At 38.0% G+C, this 17,942-nt stretch overlaps 1 protein-coding gene across 9 annotated transcripts in view; it reads left to right on the forward strand.

The window, feature by feature from the left end:
• NT5C3A (5'-nucleotidase, cytosolic IIIA) overlaps nucleotides 1-17,942 on the forward strand; it is a 35,911-nt gene that overhangs the window by 822 nt on the left and 17,147 nt on the right. For 2 of the 9 annotated variants that reach the window (XM_074988132.1, XM_074988131.1), the window contains exons 2-4: nucleotides 13,757-13,845; nucleotides 14,496-14,776; nucleotides 15,141-15,247. The exons of 2 other annotated variants lie outside the window; for them this stretch is intronic. In XM_074988132.1, coding sequence (XP_074844233.1) covers nucleotides 14,626-14,776; nucleotides 15,141-15,247 — 258 coding nt within the window. In that variant the 5' untranslated portion in view covers nucleotides 13,757-13,845; nucleotides 14,496-14,625. Of the gene's footprint in view, nucleotides 1-13,756; nucleotides 13,846-14,495; nucleotides 14,777-15,140; nucleotides 15,248-17,942 lie in introns of those variants that run through there. 5 more of the 9 variants (XM_074988137.1, XM_074988139.1, XM_074988134.1 and 2 more) reach the window with 4 other exon arrangements.

Here is a 17,942-nt window from a genome sequence, read left to right on the forward strand (position 1 = left end):
TTATTAAGGAGGTTTTGTGATTATGAATACTTGTCCAGTAAGAACTAGACTGATTTTTTTCAACTTATTTCTCACCTGCTTCGTTTGATGTATCATGCAACTACTGCGACTAGACTTGATTTGAGACCTAGATTTTTATAATTATTTGTACATAATTTGTTCTAACAGTTACCAGAGTTGCACATGCAAAGAGTAAAATGTCCAGCTGGTTGTGCAGTTGTGCCCTCGAATATAAAAATCACATTTTATGAAAATGTGAACCCTGGCAAGAATCCACTCTATGTTATTACTGAGCTCCTTGAACCATCTTATTTTCCTATGTCCCCTGCCCACAGGAAAAATGCTTACATGTCATGTGCAGTGTTTATAAAATGTAAGGTTTGTTTTAGTTTTATTTGATGTTGGTTTGCTGTTTCACCATGTTGTGGAGGTAAGGAAATTGAGGTTTTGTAGATTCAGATAGTTTTACTTTCCTTAAATACTTTGAAAGAGTCTTAATTAAGCCTTTGTAAAGCTAATTTGAAAATGTGTTATTGACTCTGTAAATTAAAATGAATAAGAAACTTAACTATGAACACTATTTATCCTAAATGTTGCTACTAGTGGATTATCTTTATTGATTGTAGATGTTTTGTAAAATTCAAACTACTGAAAATTAAGACCCTAAACCTACAAACACTTAAATAGGTATATAACTTTTCTTGCATGAATAATTACAGCGACCTCAGCTGGACACAGCATGTTATGTATCTAAAATATCGATGGCTAAAATTGTATTTTTTTTATTTAAAACTTTGTTGTTAGGCTTTATGGGAAGGCACATATTCTTTAATTCCACCTATTAAACTAATGAGAAGAGCGTAGACTCCCTTGTTTTCACTAAGAATTTATTACAACTTAGCTAGTTTACATTAAGAACATTCCTTTTTAAGCTTGTCACAGATGAGTTTTTGGAATGCTTGAATTGGAGTTTTGTAAACGAATTAGTTGGCAGAGGGCAAGTGAGGTGGTCAGAAATGCAAAATACATTAACTCTTTTGTATCTAGCAACCCTATGACCGGGAGGTTGCTGGACATGCAAATATTCTGATTTATTGATATTAGCTGTGGGGAGGCACAGGTGGTGTCAATGCGCCCCCCCTCCCCCCATAAGAAAGTTCAGCTCTTCTGCCTGAGTGCCAGCTTCCCCCCCGCCCCCGCCATCTCTGCCCTGTTAAGCTTTCGGTGGGGACAGTGGGAGCTGCTGGCAGGGCTCAGCAATTGCTGCGTGGCTTGGTGACCACGGTGCGGAGAGCCCCTGACTGCCACCCTGCAGCCCTCCCCCTTCCTGAACACCAGGGACCCGTGAGCACCCAGCTGGCGCTAGGAAGAGCAGCAGTGGTGCAGCCAGACTCACCTTACAACTCCGAGCAAAGCACAACCAATAAACCTGCTCACCTTGGGGGCTCACACAGCACCCCAGACTGCCTGGGGCTGGGGAGAAAAGGGAGCAAAGCCACATTATGCCAGTTACCTGAGAGTTCTGGCTGATCAAATACCAGATGAACAAGAGTTTATTGTAATCAGTTTATTCCATGTCTGCTGAGATAAAAGGAGTGTATTCAATGAATGAGTACATGTGAAATATAAAAGGTGTTGAGATATTTTAAATAATAAGAGAAAGGTACCACTAATATTCAGGAAGAATTATTTGTCAGTTATGGTGAAATACAGTAGTTCTGACATAAAGAATCAGAGGTAGCCATGTTAGTCTGTATCTTCAAAAACAGCAAGAAGTCCTGTGGCACCTTGTAGACTAACGGATATTTTGGAACATAAGCTTTCATGGGCAAAGACCTTCTTTCTCTGACATGAAAGCTTGTGCTCCAAAATATGTTAGTCTATAAGGTGCCACAGGACTTCTTGTTGCCATGAAGAATGCTTGTGTTCCTGAGTGACGATAATATTACACCACAATATCATATATTTTGTTTATGGCATTCAATGCTTTTGTATTCTGTTGTGGATTTTACTCTTTGTTTTTTTTATATTTGGTGAACATTATTAGTTACTATGGAAACAACAATATCACATTGGCATGACTGGGGCTTGAAGAGCTCCATAAGTGTCAGATGAAATTTGTCTGCTTCATTCTATTTGAAATAAGGAATGTACAATACTTCACACTTAAATAACATTTTACCCTTCAAGAATCCCAGACTGACTTACAAAGATTCATCAGTCCTTGAGGTAAATAAGCATTGTTCCACCAGTTTGATAAATAGGCAAACTGAAGGGTAGTGATTAAATGACTTGCCCAGTGTGAGTCCATGGCAATCAGGTAGAAGAATGTGGGAGTCCTGCTTCCTGTGTGCCTACAGTAGCCTCTGGATATACTCCCTCTCTGATCAACATGATGTTGGTGTCAAGAACATGAGAACTTTGAAAGCTATCCAGTGTGATAGTCCATTTGAGAGAAGGAGCATTGATAAGGGGGAGATTCTGAACCTGGTTCAAGTAGTGATTTGGAGAAAATCTCCTGTTGGACCCACTCATACATCAGTGATCCTTAGAAACCTCTCGTGGGAATATGAGTGTTAACCATATGGTTTTAAAATATTTCTCATTTCAGTATTAAACATTGTTTGGCCAGTAGAAACCAATTCCCAGGGTTCATTAGCCTGCGTAGGTGCAGTACACATAATAAAACAGTAGATGTTACCATCTTAAATTTTAACCTTATGATACACTGTAGTAATCTAATAGGATCACTTTCACGGTATGTATTTTATAGAGGCATACAACTTCTACACCAAAAAAACATAGAACTTAAAGAAATGAACGTTTCTACCTCCCCATTTCTGCCAACTATGCAAAAAATATCATTTCATATTTGATGGCTTACATCCTTGAATAAAGTTTTAGATGCAAACTAAGTTCTAAAATTTAGAATTTGAAATATTAGGTTTTGTCTTGTATAAGCTATTTGTTTTCAGTGATGGTCATTTAAAATGCAGATGTGTAATGTTTGCAAATACATGGGGGGGGAATATTGTTCTATTTTATCAAGAATAAATACAGAAAACTCTTTCATATCCAGAGCTCTCAAATAACCAGCATTTTAACCATAAGTAAATTTTGGTTACATTTTCTGTAAGTACAGTATGATGCGAGTGAATACACCAAATACAGTATAAGTTAAGTCTACAATACTACTGGTTTTGGTAAATAGAGTACTCTGCATACACTTTTTTGTTTCTTCATATCTAATCTTGCTTTTTCTTTACTGTTATGCATTGTTAGGTATGCATCTCTATTATCGAATATCCGGCAACCTCCCGGTCCCAGGGCTGCTGGCTATGAAAGAGTTTACTGTAAAATGGAATCTTACCATTCAATTTTTATTAAGTTACATAATGTCACTGGATAGAAGTAAGCTGAAATATATTCATTCACAGATTTGATTTTGAAGATGGAAGGGATTTGTAATCTGATCTCCTTTATAACAGGCCAGAAGACTTGACCAAGTAAATACTGCATCCATCTCATAATTTCTGTTGGAGTTATAACACATAGAATCATAGGTGATCAGGGTTGGAAGAGCTCTCAAGAGGTCTTTTAGTTCAATCCATTGCTCAGAGCAGGACCAACCTCAACATAATCATTCCAGTAGGGTTTTTTTCAAGCCTGGCCTTAAAAACTTCTAAGGATGAAGATTCCATCCCCTCTCGAAGGCTGTGTCTACACTACAAGATAAAATAGAATTTAAAGGCGTTAACTCGACATTAAAAGGTCTCAGTCTTCACTGTAAATGTAATTAGCTTGATTTAGTCTGCCCGAATATCAATAAAAAAAGTTGATATTAACGGACAAATACAGCATGAATCTCAAGTTTAAAATGTCGAATAAAGGCTACTGTGAAAGTGCCATGTGTTTCATTCAAATTTATTAGCCTCCACAAGTGTCCAGTATGTATCCCACAAAGCTGTGCACTGCATCTGGCTTGCAGCTCCCCATTTCTACTGGGAGCTGGGAAACTGACCAGGGCGACTGCACTGTTAGTTTCCCAGGTCCCCCAAGCTGCAGGGACCCGGGAAACTGACAGCTCTGCTGCACCTGGCTTGTGACTCAGAATGTGGGGCTCAGGGAACTGTGGGATAGGTTCCCACAATGCACTGCTGCAACAGTCCATGTTTGGTGATTTCAGCATGGAAGCAATTTGTCAAATTTCTTGGGAGCCTGTGGGAAGTAAGGATACTCAAAACTGAATTTAAAAAACTGGCATTATAAAATCCATTTTTAATAAATTTGATTGTATCATGTTGTGTAGACATAGCCTTAGTCACCCACTCTAATGCTTCACCACCTTCTTAGTGCAATTTTTTTTTCCTAATATCCAACCTACACCACCACCACCCCCCCACGGCAACTTAAGACCTTTGTTCCTTGTCTTATCATCTCATGTCACTGAGAATGGCCTGGCTCCATCCTCTGTGGGAGTCCTCCACCCCTTTCAGATAGATGAAGGCTACTCTGAAATCTTCCCCCTTACTCTTACCTTCATGCCAACTAAATCCCTCAGCCTCACCTCATAAGTCATGTAACCCACCCCATCCCAATCATTTTTTTTGTTACTAGGCTCTCTTCAATTTGTCAACATCTTTTTTGCAATGGGGGGGGGTGCAAAATAGATGCAGTACTTCAGATTTCTCATCAGTGCCAAATAAATAGGAATAATCACTTCCCTCAATCCTCTTTTCCTCTTTCCTTGACTGTGCCAGGACTTCCAATTCTCCCTGTTTGGTTCCCAGGCTTTTTGCATTCATGAGCAGGCACCTAAAATAACTATCCAAATGCCCTACTTTTTCAGTATGAATCAGGAGGCCTCCCTTGTTGCACTGTCTTCCTTGTGTTTCCTCCTGGTATCCCACTGACCTCAGAGCTTAGGTTACGCTCCCCTGGATAAACCTACTTTAAATCTTTCCTCACTAGCTTAGTGAGTCTGCATGCAAAGATGTTGTTCTCTCTCTCTCTCTCCATTAGGTGGATACCATCTATTTGTAGCAAATCTTCCTCCTGGAATAACATACGATGGTTAAATCCAAATCCCTCTCTAACAGCACCCATGCCACCACACATTTACCTCAACAGTTCAAGGGGTCCTAGGCCTTTTCCTTCAACAGGGAGTACATCTTTTAAAGTGGAGTGGTAAATATACTGCTTGCAGCGTGGCTTGATTCAGGCCTGACAGACTCAGGGCTCCCCTCTCCCATTAGAGGCACAACCACATGGGGGATGCTGTGGCTAGAACCAGGTAGGTGCCCTCCTCACCTACATCCCCCACTCCCAGCCAGACCCCACACCCTCACCCCACTCTTCCACCCTCCCTCAGTTCCAGACCCCACTCCTACCTCCCACCCAGACTCTGCATCCCTACCCTACTCCCGAGCATCCCCTAAACTTCACACTGAACCCATTGTTTTGGTCCCCAAAGGATCCCAGTCTGAGACCAAAGTGGTGGGGGTTCAGTATGTGCGGGGGGCTGCTTCTTGGTTGTGTGCTGAAGGTTTTGTTTGGGTGAGGGTCAGGTCAGTGAGGAGTGTGGGGTTTTTTTTGATCTGGTTAAATAAAAGTCAAGTGTTTTTTTCCAACCCAGAAGTCAGTGGCATAGTAATTCAGTAGATCCTTGAAATTGAGGTAAGACAGGCATCCAATCTGCGGCTCCAGAGCTGCATGTGGCTCTTTAAGGATTTCTTTGTGTCTCCCGATGCCACAATTGCAAGGTTTAAAAAAAAAAAAAAAGGCCCTCTTGATTATTTTCAATAAATGGTGAATGTGTAAAAGCCCAAAAATAAACAAAACTTGACACCTTGGGTAACTCTCCCTAGCATCCTCCAGAGAGAGAGAGAAAACTTAGGAGTGAAAGCCAGGAAGACAATGGTGCAAACATACATGTAAAGTGTGAGGAAACAGTGTATGTGAAAAGTATGTGAATGTCCTGAAGTATATGTGTATCACATTACAAATCATTGTGTGTGCATGTTCTTAAAATAGGTGTTACAAAAACTGTGGTTTCACATTATTTATTAAGGACAATCTCATATTCACATGCATTAGGGCTCTTGAATTATTGAGCTTTTTACCAAATTGGAAAAAAAAAAAGGGCTCTTCTTGTTGTTTTGGTTGCTGCTTCCTGAGTTTAAGAGAAGCATCCAGGACTGTCCAATATTTACAGGCTGGTGTCCTGAGGAGTAAAAAAGCTGTTTTAGTAACCTAGAGACACTTGTGTTGAACAAGGTATGTGCCCAGGAAGGGCAGGTCATGTGACATGTGCAATTGTACCTCATTCACAGTACAATGGCTTTTCTTGATATTGTGTAATTCTGTACTGGCAATACAATATTTTCTTTGCTGTTTTCTCAAATGATGGAGGTATATCCAGCTGAATACCACTTTCCAGGCAAGCTCTAACTGATTCAGGCTGTAGAGTGCAGTTAAAAGCATGACCTATCTTAACACTTAATTAAGAATATGCTCACAGTAAGCTATCTTACAATTCTGACACTGTCCATAATATCTAAACTTTATAGGGATAAATAGACAATTCTTGCTGACCTGCACCTTGGGAATCTTAAATTAGTGGTATCTCTGTGTTGTTGTTGTTTTTCTTTGGATATCCTGGTTTTTAAGTGGGAAAAGTGACTACAAGAAATCTGCCTTCTTTTATGTGTTCCAAGTTAAAAACAGTTGGATGGCTCAAACTATAAATATTTTACTTATAACACTTATATTGTAAATGCAGAAGTCCCCATACTGCTTAATATTTCTAGACTTTCTGGCATTTAAGAAGGTTGAGGCAGCCAGAATAGTCAGATACAGTGAATGCCATGAGAAGGTCCTTAACCCTGCTTCTTTTAATATTCTCCTTCCTTGTTATATTAGTTACCCTACAGCAACTTAATTGTTGTACTAATGAACTGCTTTCCTGTTAACTGTTTTGGTATTTCTCTGCATTCATAAGACCATCATAAATGCAGACAGATATAGGATACTCTCAGGCCTCTTGTTCAGATGAACTTTGGCCATTCTGTTGAAGTTGGGCATGGAACTGGAGGAGGAGGAGGAGAAGAGGCACAATTTCAATACAAAAACCGCTGTCCACACATTCCATGATACCAAAGCAAGTTCTAGTTTAGTTCTGAATCATTGGCTGCAGTGGGTGTGTTCAGAGGGATTTGACTCAGCATTTCATTCTCACCAGGTGGGTGCTCTAACCATTGGAATACAGGCTTATTCTTACTTTCATGAATTGAGTAACTAGGAACACCCATGAAGCAGTTGAAAGTGGATGGGATACATTTCATTGCTATCCTACATCCAGATACAGCTTTTCCCTTGGAGTCAGCATGTGAAGGGTGACATTCACCCTTGGTGTTGCTGGATTAGCTGATTTTAAGGAGACATACTTTAAGGGATCTTGAAAGATAAGAAACGAACGAATTTGGTTGCCTTAGTAGTTACCGTTATCAGTGACATGTTGACACCATTACATTCCTAAACAAGAATTTAGCGTGTAGCTTGATACCTAGGACTACATTGTGGATTAAACTTTGGACTGGGGATTTAGTTCTAAATTGGGTCTTTCAGCTCTGCTTTTCAAGGGTCAGAGTTTATTTGATCTAGATACAGCACTCCTAGACTTCTAGTGATTTTTAAGCAGATTTTTTTTCTTTTTTCTTCCTGGTAGATAAGAGAATCAGCAGCAACCATATCTGTGCAGAACCTGGGTCATCTCAATTTCATTCAATCAAGTCTTGTGCTGGAGGTGTATTAGACTCTTTCAACGTGTGGTCCACTGATTTGACATTTTTTTTATTGTGACAAGTACCATACACAAGTGGGAACTGTATAGGCTCAAAAGGATTATAAGTCTGGATCAGGATTACATTTTTGTATTGTGCAAAGTGAATTTTCACATTTCGTACAATTAAATATATGATCTAGAAGGGAAATAGAATATTTGCATAACTTAATACCTTAACTTCCAGTGGTCATTTCCATGCTCCTTAGGTTTTTCATATTTGTGCCATGTCACAACCATAAATGTAAATTTACCTCCAGTACAGTTTTTTTGCATGGTTTTGGTTGGACATGTGGGAGGGAGTTCCTTGGCTATAAAATCCCGTCTCCTTGAAAGACCTGGTGTTCTCTAATCAAAGGTCAGAACTGAGCAGGTCTCTCTAGCACTGCTGCTCCCTTACCATACCAGCATTAAAGGAAGCTGTTCACTACTAGTCAGGAAAGGATGGAAACAGCAGAGATCCTGAATGTTAGGGAGTAATCTAGGGGGACAGGGTTATTCAGGAAGGCCAGGGCTTTTAAAGCCCACTCTGAAGTGACCGGATGAGCCTTGCAAACGGGAGCAGTGAAGAATGGAGTTTAGAGGGAAAGTATGAGTGGAGGCTAGATACATTTAACGTTCTTTAAACTCTTTATAACTAAAACCAAAACTAGATTGATTTATTTATTTTTTAGAAAAATCAAACCTTATCACCAAGGGAATTAGCTCTAGGAGTAAAATAAGAAAGAAGGCAGAAGCCCAATGACGTAGTGGGATCTAGGCAGTTTCTTGCATCCAAGGTAGCATGTATGATCACCCTGTTTTTCAGATGAGAGGGAAAGTGAGGTACAGATACGAAGTGATATGTCCAGATTGGCTCGTCAATGACAGGCCTAAGAATAGAATGCCAACTTTCAGTCCTGTGGAAATATCCACACTACTTTCACCCTTATGATTGTGGAGCCTTGCACTATGAGCTCACACCTGTTGTTGAGATTGCAAACTCCAGCTCCTGAAGAAACTGGGTTTTGTTCAGAGCCCACCCATGTGGAGCTCATTAGAGGGTTAAGGCCTTATAACTTGCTGAGGAAGGGTTGTAGAGGGTTAAAATTTTGCATACAAACTTAACTGAAGCTCAGTTCACACAATGTTATTCTTTTGACTTGGTAATTAAAGTGTAATGATCAGTTCAGAAGAGCAGTCCTACAGTAAAAGTAGTTTTTCATCTTTATTTCTTTTGTGGCTACTGCAAGTCTGCCAAGAGTGGGGCTGTCTGCTGGCAGTGCCCAAAGGAGAATGAAATGTCCCAAAAACTGTAGTTCTTCAAAGTAGATTTCCCATATAGATCCATCCCTGCTTTTACAGAGCCTCTACTCCAAGCTCTAGATAATTGGAAGGAAATGAGTGAGGCTAATGCTATGTAGTCCCTTTTTGTACCCTCAGGTGCTAACGTGCATCTGTCTATGGAATCACAACAGAACAGTTATTGTGTTCTAGAAGGTTTTGAACTGACACTTGGGCTGTATCCGTTGTAACTACAGTTACTGGTTAATAACGTTTGTTCTAGTTTCATTGTTGGTTTCATTAGGTTTTTTTGTGAAACCAAGACTTACTTTCAAGCACAGTGTAATTTGGCTCACCTCTGTGGCCTTAACGGAGGTTCATTATCAGCTGCAATTTAGTGAAATACTTCAAGCATAGGTGTAGATCAATTGACATCAGTGAGCTACTTCCTTCAAAAAGAAGGCATAGGCTTTATTAGGCTTTATTACCTTGCTGAATCAGGACGCATATCTGTCTGTGAGCAGAGGCACTGAACAATTTTTATTTTTGGGGTATTGCTGATGAAACCAGGTATTTGTTATTACAAATTCAAGGGTTGGTGTGGGGTAGCACACCTATTTCCAGTACTAATGTGTGGCATCACTTAAGTAGCTTATTGAGAAACTGTTCTTGACAGAGAAACAATGAACTAGAAAACCCGTTTTTAGTCTGTTAATTTCCTGCAGTGATTTAAGAATTTGAAAAAAAATCACTATATATTTGGAAGTCTATTTTGATTGGAGCCAGACACTTAGCCATGGCAGTTAAGAGGACTCTGCTGTGTATGCACATATGCAACTGACTCTTAAGTCCAGATACTGTAAAAGGCACTAAAAGTACATAATTTATCTTGAATACTTGTATGTAACTTTTGACTGACTATAAGATTTCACAGCTGCTTTTATCAGCTGTTTTACAGTAGTGCTTTGACATTTATAGTTCTTGGGGATTCCAAATGAATCAAAATTTGTATTGGAAAAGGAACATGTTATATACAACATTCTGGGCCAAAATTTTAATGTCAAATCAACTGCAATGGAAATAGCCTTTTTATGTTTACATCTTCTCTAATTTATTTGTGATTGTGCAGTCATTTAAGTCGGAAAGGACAACTAATGAGTTGCCTAATTATTTTCCTGAATCATATGGAGATGGATTTTTATTATCCTTCATGAGATTTTCAAAATTGTGTATAAAATTTTACATGCGATTCCTCACCTCCAGTGATAGTTTGTTTTGCTTTCTTTAGTGGTTTGATAACATATATACATCTTCTGAATATGTAATTTAAAATTTTCTTGCTGTACCTTTTTAATCTTTTCATTATGTTATGATTTTACTGACTAATGAAAATACCTGTCTTCTCTATTTGAATTCTTTCTTCTTTTTGAACTGTTCTATCCAGACTTTCCTGATTTTCATTTAGTCTTTTTCACCTTTTAGGATTTGTTTTATTAGATCTTACTATTGGTGTTTCCTTTTGAAATATGCCTCTCTTGTATCTCTCTCTTCATTTGGAGTCCCAGATTGAATCCTTTAGTCTAAATGAGATATAAAAATAAGTGACTAGAGCACATTTTGTCTTGCTTGTTTAAGTTGTGAGGACCTTCTTCAATATCCTCCATCAATATTTTGGATCTGATCATTCCTTTTGAGTCAATTCATATTTCTCTGAATTGCAATCTGCTGATTTCATCATATTTTTCTAAAGGTTATGCTATATTTTATCCTATCATTGGTGTCTTTCAACTTCAGATCATCCACAAATGTGACAAGCATAAAGTTTATTCCAAACTCCAAGTTTCTTGTAGAAAAATTAATGGTTTTTGGATCCAGAACCGCACCCCGCCCCTTAGCAGCTCTATATTACCACCAGTTAACCCCAAATCTCAAGGCTTTTTTCCCTTAGAAAATTGTCAACTGAAACCCTATCGAACTGTATATCCATTCCTTCTCTTTTATCCATTAAAGTTGAAGGGACAATGTGGTTTTAGATTGGCTTCTTATAGATTTGTTTTGTATGTCTCTCTCCTGCTTGAATTGGTATGAGACAAGTAAGGTTGAGCTGGCACTCTTGTTTCTCTAAAAATTTATAATTTAAGCAGTTTCTTAGCATCTGAAGTTCATCTGCTTGCTAATAGCTATTTCTTATGAAATTCTCGAAAAATATATGCACAGAAAAATGTTTGTTTATAGAAATATATAATCAGAAAACAAATCTAATTTCCCAACATACTAAAAATTCTCTGACAGAAAGCAAGAAATGATATTTTATTGTTTTAAGAAATGTGAACTTAGCTAATATGTATACGGAGGTACTCAAAATCGTCTAATTACAGTAGCATCCACCAGGAAAAAAAAATAACACAATGTGCAGCTAGTAAGTGGAAACAGAGTACAAAAACAGAATGCAGTAATCCCAAAATACCACACAAACTGAACAGAAGGCCATAAGTTGATTATAACCAACAGAAAAATAATTCTTACACAGAACAGTGATTCACTTCAATTTACAATAAATATATAAAACAAAAATGATTGTTCTATATATCGCGTGTGTGTGTGTGTGTGTGTGTGTGTGTGTGCGCGCGCACACTCCAAAAGGTGGACAGAATGCCTGATGTTGAAGAGGGAAAGGGATGAGGGAAATCAGACTGCCTTTGCTTCAGGCTGCAAAGAAAATAAATGTAGCAACCCCACTGTTGTCTTGATGAAGGCCAACACTGCCTGTAATTGATTTTAAACATTAATTGCAAAAGCCGAACATTTCTGACTACTTCTGTGAGAGTATTTTGTACAGAAATTGTTTCCAGAAAAATCTGTATTGCTACAGTACTCAGTTTCTATTTTATCCTCCCCTTTCTGGCTATCTGCTGAAATAATTAACCTTCCCTCTGTGGTGCTTAAGTTATTTTAAAATGACCTTCAGTACTGTGAAAGTAAAGATTATACAGAGGTCATGCTGGGCCTTGTTCATATCTCATTAAAAACAGATAATTTTAATTTTGTCTCTGCACAGAAGTTTGAAGGCTAAATTTTGGTCCTGTTGCAGTCAGCAGAGTCAGGATCTGATCTGTAATCAATAATTGTGCTACTCTATTGTTACCTTCTGTTTGTTTAAGATGCTTTATTTAATTTGCCTTCTGTCAAAATGGTGCACACGTTTGGCAACTTTTTTTTTAAGGAGGCCATTTTTAACAGTAATGTAGGTCTTCCATTTCTAGTTAATTCCACTCTCATAATGTGAACACAGAGATTTAAGATTGGGCACTCTTACTTATTTTTAATGTGTTGCTTGTATGACAATAGCTTTTTCATTTTAAATGTATGAATGTGATGCTGGTTTTATGTCTTCCTATCTTAGTATTTAATGTACATTAAGTGTACATTATAGAAAACCGCTTATTTTAACATTTCCCTTCTGTCATAACTCAGCCAGATTTTTCAGCTCACTTTAAAATCCACCAATATTTTAAGGGAGTAAGCTAGCATTCTTTCCTCAAATTCTTGGGGCCCTAAGCTTTATCTTTCCCCCTCAAAGTAATACCCAAGCACCATTATGTGGTACTGGTACCCCATCATTTTTCCATTGTTTGCAATTCCTGATTCCAGCATACTGATGATGACATCCCATGAGTTCTGTTTCAATCCATACCATTGAGCTTTAACATACCTTAAAGATGACACAGACTTAGGTAATCTTGGCTCATTTTTGATGAACTAAACATATTTTGAGCAAAGGCCTTACGTTAATACACAGTCACGTATAGTGGCCAACTTTTCACAATTTTCATGAGTATATTTAAAATATAAATCCTTATGTCTGCTGTGGATTGGCTTCTAAGTTGTTTTTATATAACATATCTCAGACTTCGTCAAAATATTGTGTATACTATGCTTCAGTTGAAACATATTTTTACAATTTATAAACCAAAAGTGTGTTAACACTCCCTCTCTCAAATGTTAACGTGCTCTGCAAAAGCTATAAGTTTGTGAACATTTATGGAAATTAACTTTCTAAATCATACTGTGTAGCCTTTGGAAGGGATGCATTATGCTTTGAATGTAGCATGGAACAAATGTCCTGCCTGCCATAAGCTACGTGAAACAAATTTTCCATTTCATTCAGTTTCCCAGTGGATAGACATCCACATAACAAGGACCTTAAGTGGTTAGTATTCTCAGAGGCAGAAAACTGTGGGCACAAAAAAGGAGCCTTTGCCTGTCCTGCGGTATTCCCTTTGAATTAGTTAGAACAGTGGTTCTTGAGCTGTGACCCAGTTAGCACAGAACTTCAGCCTTTGTAACATCAGGGCTACACAGGTAGTATTGAATATAGCCCACAATGGTAAATGAACCACAAAGTGAGAAGCTTACTAACGGAGCTCCTGTTGACCTGAGTTTGGAATGCTGCCATACAAAGTACACAAGTTCATGCTACGATTTGAAAAATGTACATCCATAATTTTTAAAATGCAGAAAATAAGGCCTTATTCTTAATAAAATCTGGCAATAGATGAGACTTTAGAATTTTTATTTTTGCAACCTTCCTGGCCGTGGCCATTTTCTCTTCCATTATGATGATTATAGCACCTTCTAACATTGCGTTTGTAGGGCCCATGGCTGTACCATCAACTGCCCTGATGTGTTGGGGACCAGTTCTGAGGGTCTGAAAGAGCCATCAAAAACCTAAGGATATGCAGGTATGGTGGGGCAGTAGGGATGCTTGCATTGGTGCTGTCACAATGGAACCTTTCGTGAACGTTAAATGTCACATGGATTCATTTTTCTGAAGTGTGTAAAGTCTGGAAATGAAGCCAGGAAAAAATCTTTTGTAGCAGTGCTTTTCAGCCTGTGGACCTCTGAGGGTCCACAGATTATCTCTTAGACTTCCAAATAGGTTCACGCCTCCATTTGAAATTTTTTAGGGGTCTTCAAATGGGGGGAAAAAAGGGTTGAAAACCACTACTTAACAATAAGAAAATAAGTTCAGTTCCATTTTCATCCCTACCTCCACATTCTTACTTTTTCTTTATCCAGTTTGGCAATGCTCCTAATAATAGAATTGCTTAAAGCATGTTAATTGAGGCCATCCACCTCCCAAATGCTGACAAACAAGCCTCCTTTACTTCCTGCTTCATTATGCATGGATAAGTAATGACTGTATGAATAGGTATGTACTGTATGTAATTTTGTTTCCTCTACATGTTAATGAAATGTGAGGAATTCATAGCTGTTCGTGACAGCAAGTCCTAGGGCAGTTTTAATAGATAGGATAGGAAAAGCTGGAAATATATCGGAGAAACAGGGTGTCTTTGCTCTGCAAAACAAGAAGTGCCTTCCTCTGTTACAGAGATCCAAATTTGCCTGCTGCGTCCATCAAAGCTGTTCTTTCAGTGAAGGTCAGAGGTTCTGTTGTTGGTGCACCAGCTGATCGTCTGTAAGCTGTATCGCTGAGCATAACAAAGTGCTGTGCATTGCTGATGTGCGTCACAGGACCCTGGGTTTTTGCACAGGGATTAGTCAGGCTGTATTTGGAAACGCCCTCAACTGCACCTTGTGCTGCTATATTAGTGTTTCCCAAGCAAGAAGAATTTTCTTTCACTCCTTCAGCTGCTCCGGCAAACCTCTCCGGTAAGTGTGTGCAGTTTATGTAAACAAAAATGGCACTGCCTGCATTTGTAAGCCTGTATTATGAACTGTGTTACTTATACTTATTTAATCTGACAACTTTAATACATTTTTAAACAGTGTCTGGTTTAAACTTCAAAGCAGAATTAAGGCAATAAAAATTATCTAGGTTTTTTTTTTAATTAACTTCTTTTATGGAGAGGAATACAGAAAATGTGCATTGGCATATTTTAAAATACGGGTAATTTCAAATTGATCTAAATATACACTGTCTCCATGCCTTATGCATATATAGCAAAAAAAATTCAAAAATCAGATAATGTAGCAGACCATTTCTTAAAGAGGTTTGCTTGGTTTTTGTTGGCAGCCTGTATGCAAGCCCTGCATCTCTGGACTCTGTTTACCACCTATGCTGTTGCAGTAGGACAGAAACAAGGGGAGAAGAATCAAGAGTGCCCTAAGCTCAGCGCCCAGGTACTCTCTTTTTAAAAAGCATGAGGAAAAAGTGCTGTTAGTTGCCCCAGAGTAAATTTTAAAACATGCACTCCTTCCAAGAATGTCCAAGTCAGAGTCCAGTACAGCAGTAATCTCAGAAAACAGTAACCTATCAATCAGTCTTCTGAAATGAAGGAGGGGTGTGTTTTGTTTAATTTCCAGGAAATTCAAATTTCAGTTGTCTTATTTTTAGTTTTTATTAAAATACATATTCCAATACTTGCTATGCTTGGGTGTCATATGAAAACTTCTGCCTGTACCATTTTCGTACCATTTTCAGGATTCTATCCTGGTTGGAAACTATGCTATAAACAAACAAGCATAATCAGTGCTTTGATGTGTCATAATTGCAAAGATCAGCATCTTTTTCCTTTTGGATCATCGGTATAAAACTGTGGCAAGAAATGCTTTGGTGACCTAGTAAGCTTTACTAAGTCAGAGTATGTGAGGAATCTTCAAAATCTTTTGTCTTATTATTTTTTTAAATACACTCTTGCTTTCACAGAACACACTTCAATTCCAGTTCGGTGTTTTGCCGCTAGTAACTTTTAGACGTGAGAAACTGAGGCTTTATGCCTTCTGAAAGTTGAAGTCTGACCTCTAGCTTTTAGTACATTTCAAATAATGCCCCTGCAATCATATCAGATCTGAAATGGGGGTTAGGAAAAACTAAATGATGTAATCAAAATACAGTAAACTCTTTCATATGTTTCAGCCCTGGGACTGGGAGGTTGCCGATATTCAAATATTCTGGATAGTAGAGAGGTATCCCTAACAATACATAGCACTAAAGGAAAACAAGATGAAATATTAGGAAGCAAACAAAAATGTATGCAGGGTACTTTATTTACCAACAGCAGTAGTATTGTACACTGTAAACTTATGCTGTATTTGCTGTGTTTATTTGTATTTACTTTGACTATACTGTACTTATGGAAAATGTAACTGAAAGTTACTTATGTTAAAATGCTGGTTATTTGAGAGTGATGGATATAAAACAGTTTACTGTAATGTGGGTTTTTGTGTCAGGTTTCATGAAACAGTTACTATATGTCATATGGGAAAAGAGATTTCCATCTTTTTGGTGGTATTAAACACTACTTGTAAAATATCTGATTTTAAAATTTTGTCAGTGGTGCCTGGCCTTGTCCTTCTGGTACTGATATGTAATTGAGTATATCAGAGCAAATCCCAAGACTGGGACCAGTATATTTTTAATTCCCTGAATAAATCTAGAACCTTACTAATTTTTATAAATGTTAGTCTACTTCTACAAGTTGAGCTGTGTGAGAGCACATCATAGCTCTTCACATGTTGCCTACTTTTGATGAGGCATCACACCAGTTTTGAAAACAAATGATATGACAGTAGTTAAACTTCATGAGATTAGTAACATTCATTGACATTAAAACATGACTAATTCTTACCTGCTGTGATTAATTCTTGTCCAAGAGCTTAACATATTTCGTGGCCATATAGTCCCTGGTTTACAAAACAAATGCATACCAGCTTGATTCTCTCAACAAATTTAGTAAGAAAACAGCTTATTTCTAAGGCTCTGGGCAAAGAGTACTGACGCAGATAGAAATAGACCTTACTCCAGAAAACAACTTCTGTACAATTTTCCAGCTGTCTTCTATTTTTATCATTATGCCACCCGGAAAAGGAGCTCTCTTAGCTCTTCTTTTGAGACACATCCGTAACAGATGATCCTTTGCAAAACAAGCAAGAACTTTGGTGCATATGTATATATGCCAAGTAGTGTAGGTTTACAAGGCTATCAGTTTAAAAATACTCTGCCCATTTTTCCATTGCCCTATTCAAGGTATCTCCAGAACAGTGGTGTTTATAACCCTGGCTAGAAATCCTTTAACTAGTTGATAACTGTGAAGCCACTTCTCTCTCCATACAATTAATACTGAAAGTAATTTCTTGTTTGTTTGTTTGTTTGTTTTTACGTCAGATTTTGAGCTTCTCTCATTTAATAGTATTTTATTTATTTATTTTAAAAATCTCCTCCTTCAGCCTGAAATGTCTCCTGATTAGTTGAAGGTCCAATGTGGTTTAGAAAGCCTGAAATAAACATCCTTAGAAGCTGTTCTTGAGTTGTAAGACTTAGTGAAAAAACTCAATTTCTTTTTTCTCCAGCAGCTCCACCCTCATCCCCCAATATCTTAACATACAAAAGTATGATCTGTAAAGTTTAGTTTTAGCCAGGCCTCAGTGAAAACATGCACAAAACCCTGTGCTAATAATGCTTTCATATAATTGAAGTATCCAAGCAGATTTCCTTAAAGTTGGGGACGCTGAACTACCCTCTGGGGTTACATAGCTGATTCACATTGTAGCTGTTAACAGATTCACTTTATCTAAATCTTTTATTTTAGGTTTTGTTGTGTTTTTGTTTTGTTTTAAACAGGGTATGTGTAGCTTTTCTTGTGAAGATAGCATTCAAAGTGCAAGCCACACTGTTGTCACTGAGTGACCTTATTGCAGTAACAAGAACTTTCCTCAAGATCTTGATCTATATTCATCCCAAACCTCCCACAAAAGGTAGAGAGAGACTTGCAGTGGAATTTTCACACACCCCCTTTGCCCTTAAAATTCATTTATTTGCTTCAGATACCTGCTTTCTGCTTCAGTCACTATCAGCAGCTCTACCCTAATGTCTGGA

This window comes from Carettochelys insculpta, chromosome 2 (genome assembly GCF_033958435.1).
Source record: "Carettochelys insculpta isolate YL-2023 chromosome 2, ASM3395843v1, whole genome shotgun sequence".
NCBI classification, from domain to species: domain Eukaryota; kingdom Metazoa; phylum Chordata; order Testudines; family Carettochelyidae; genus Carettochelys; species Carettochelys insculpta.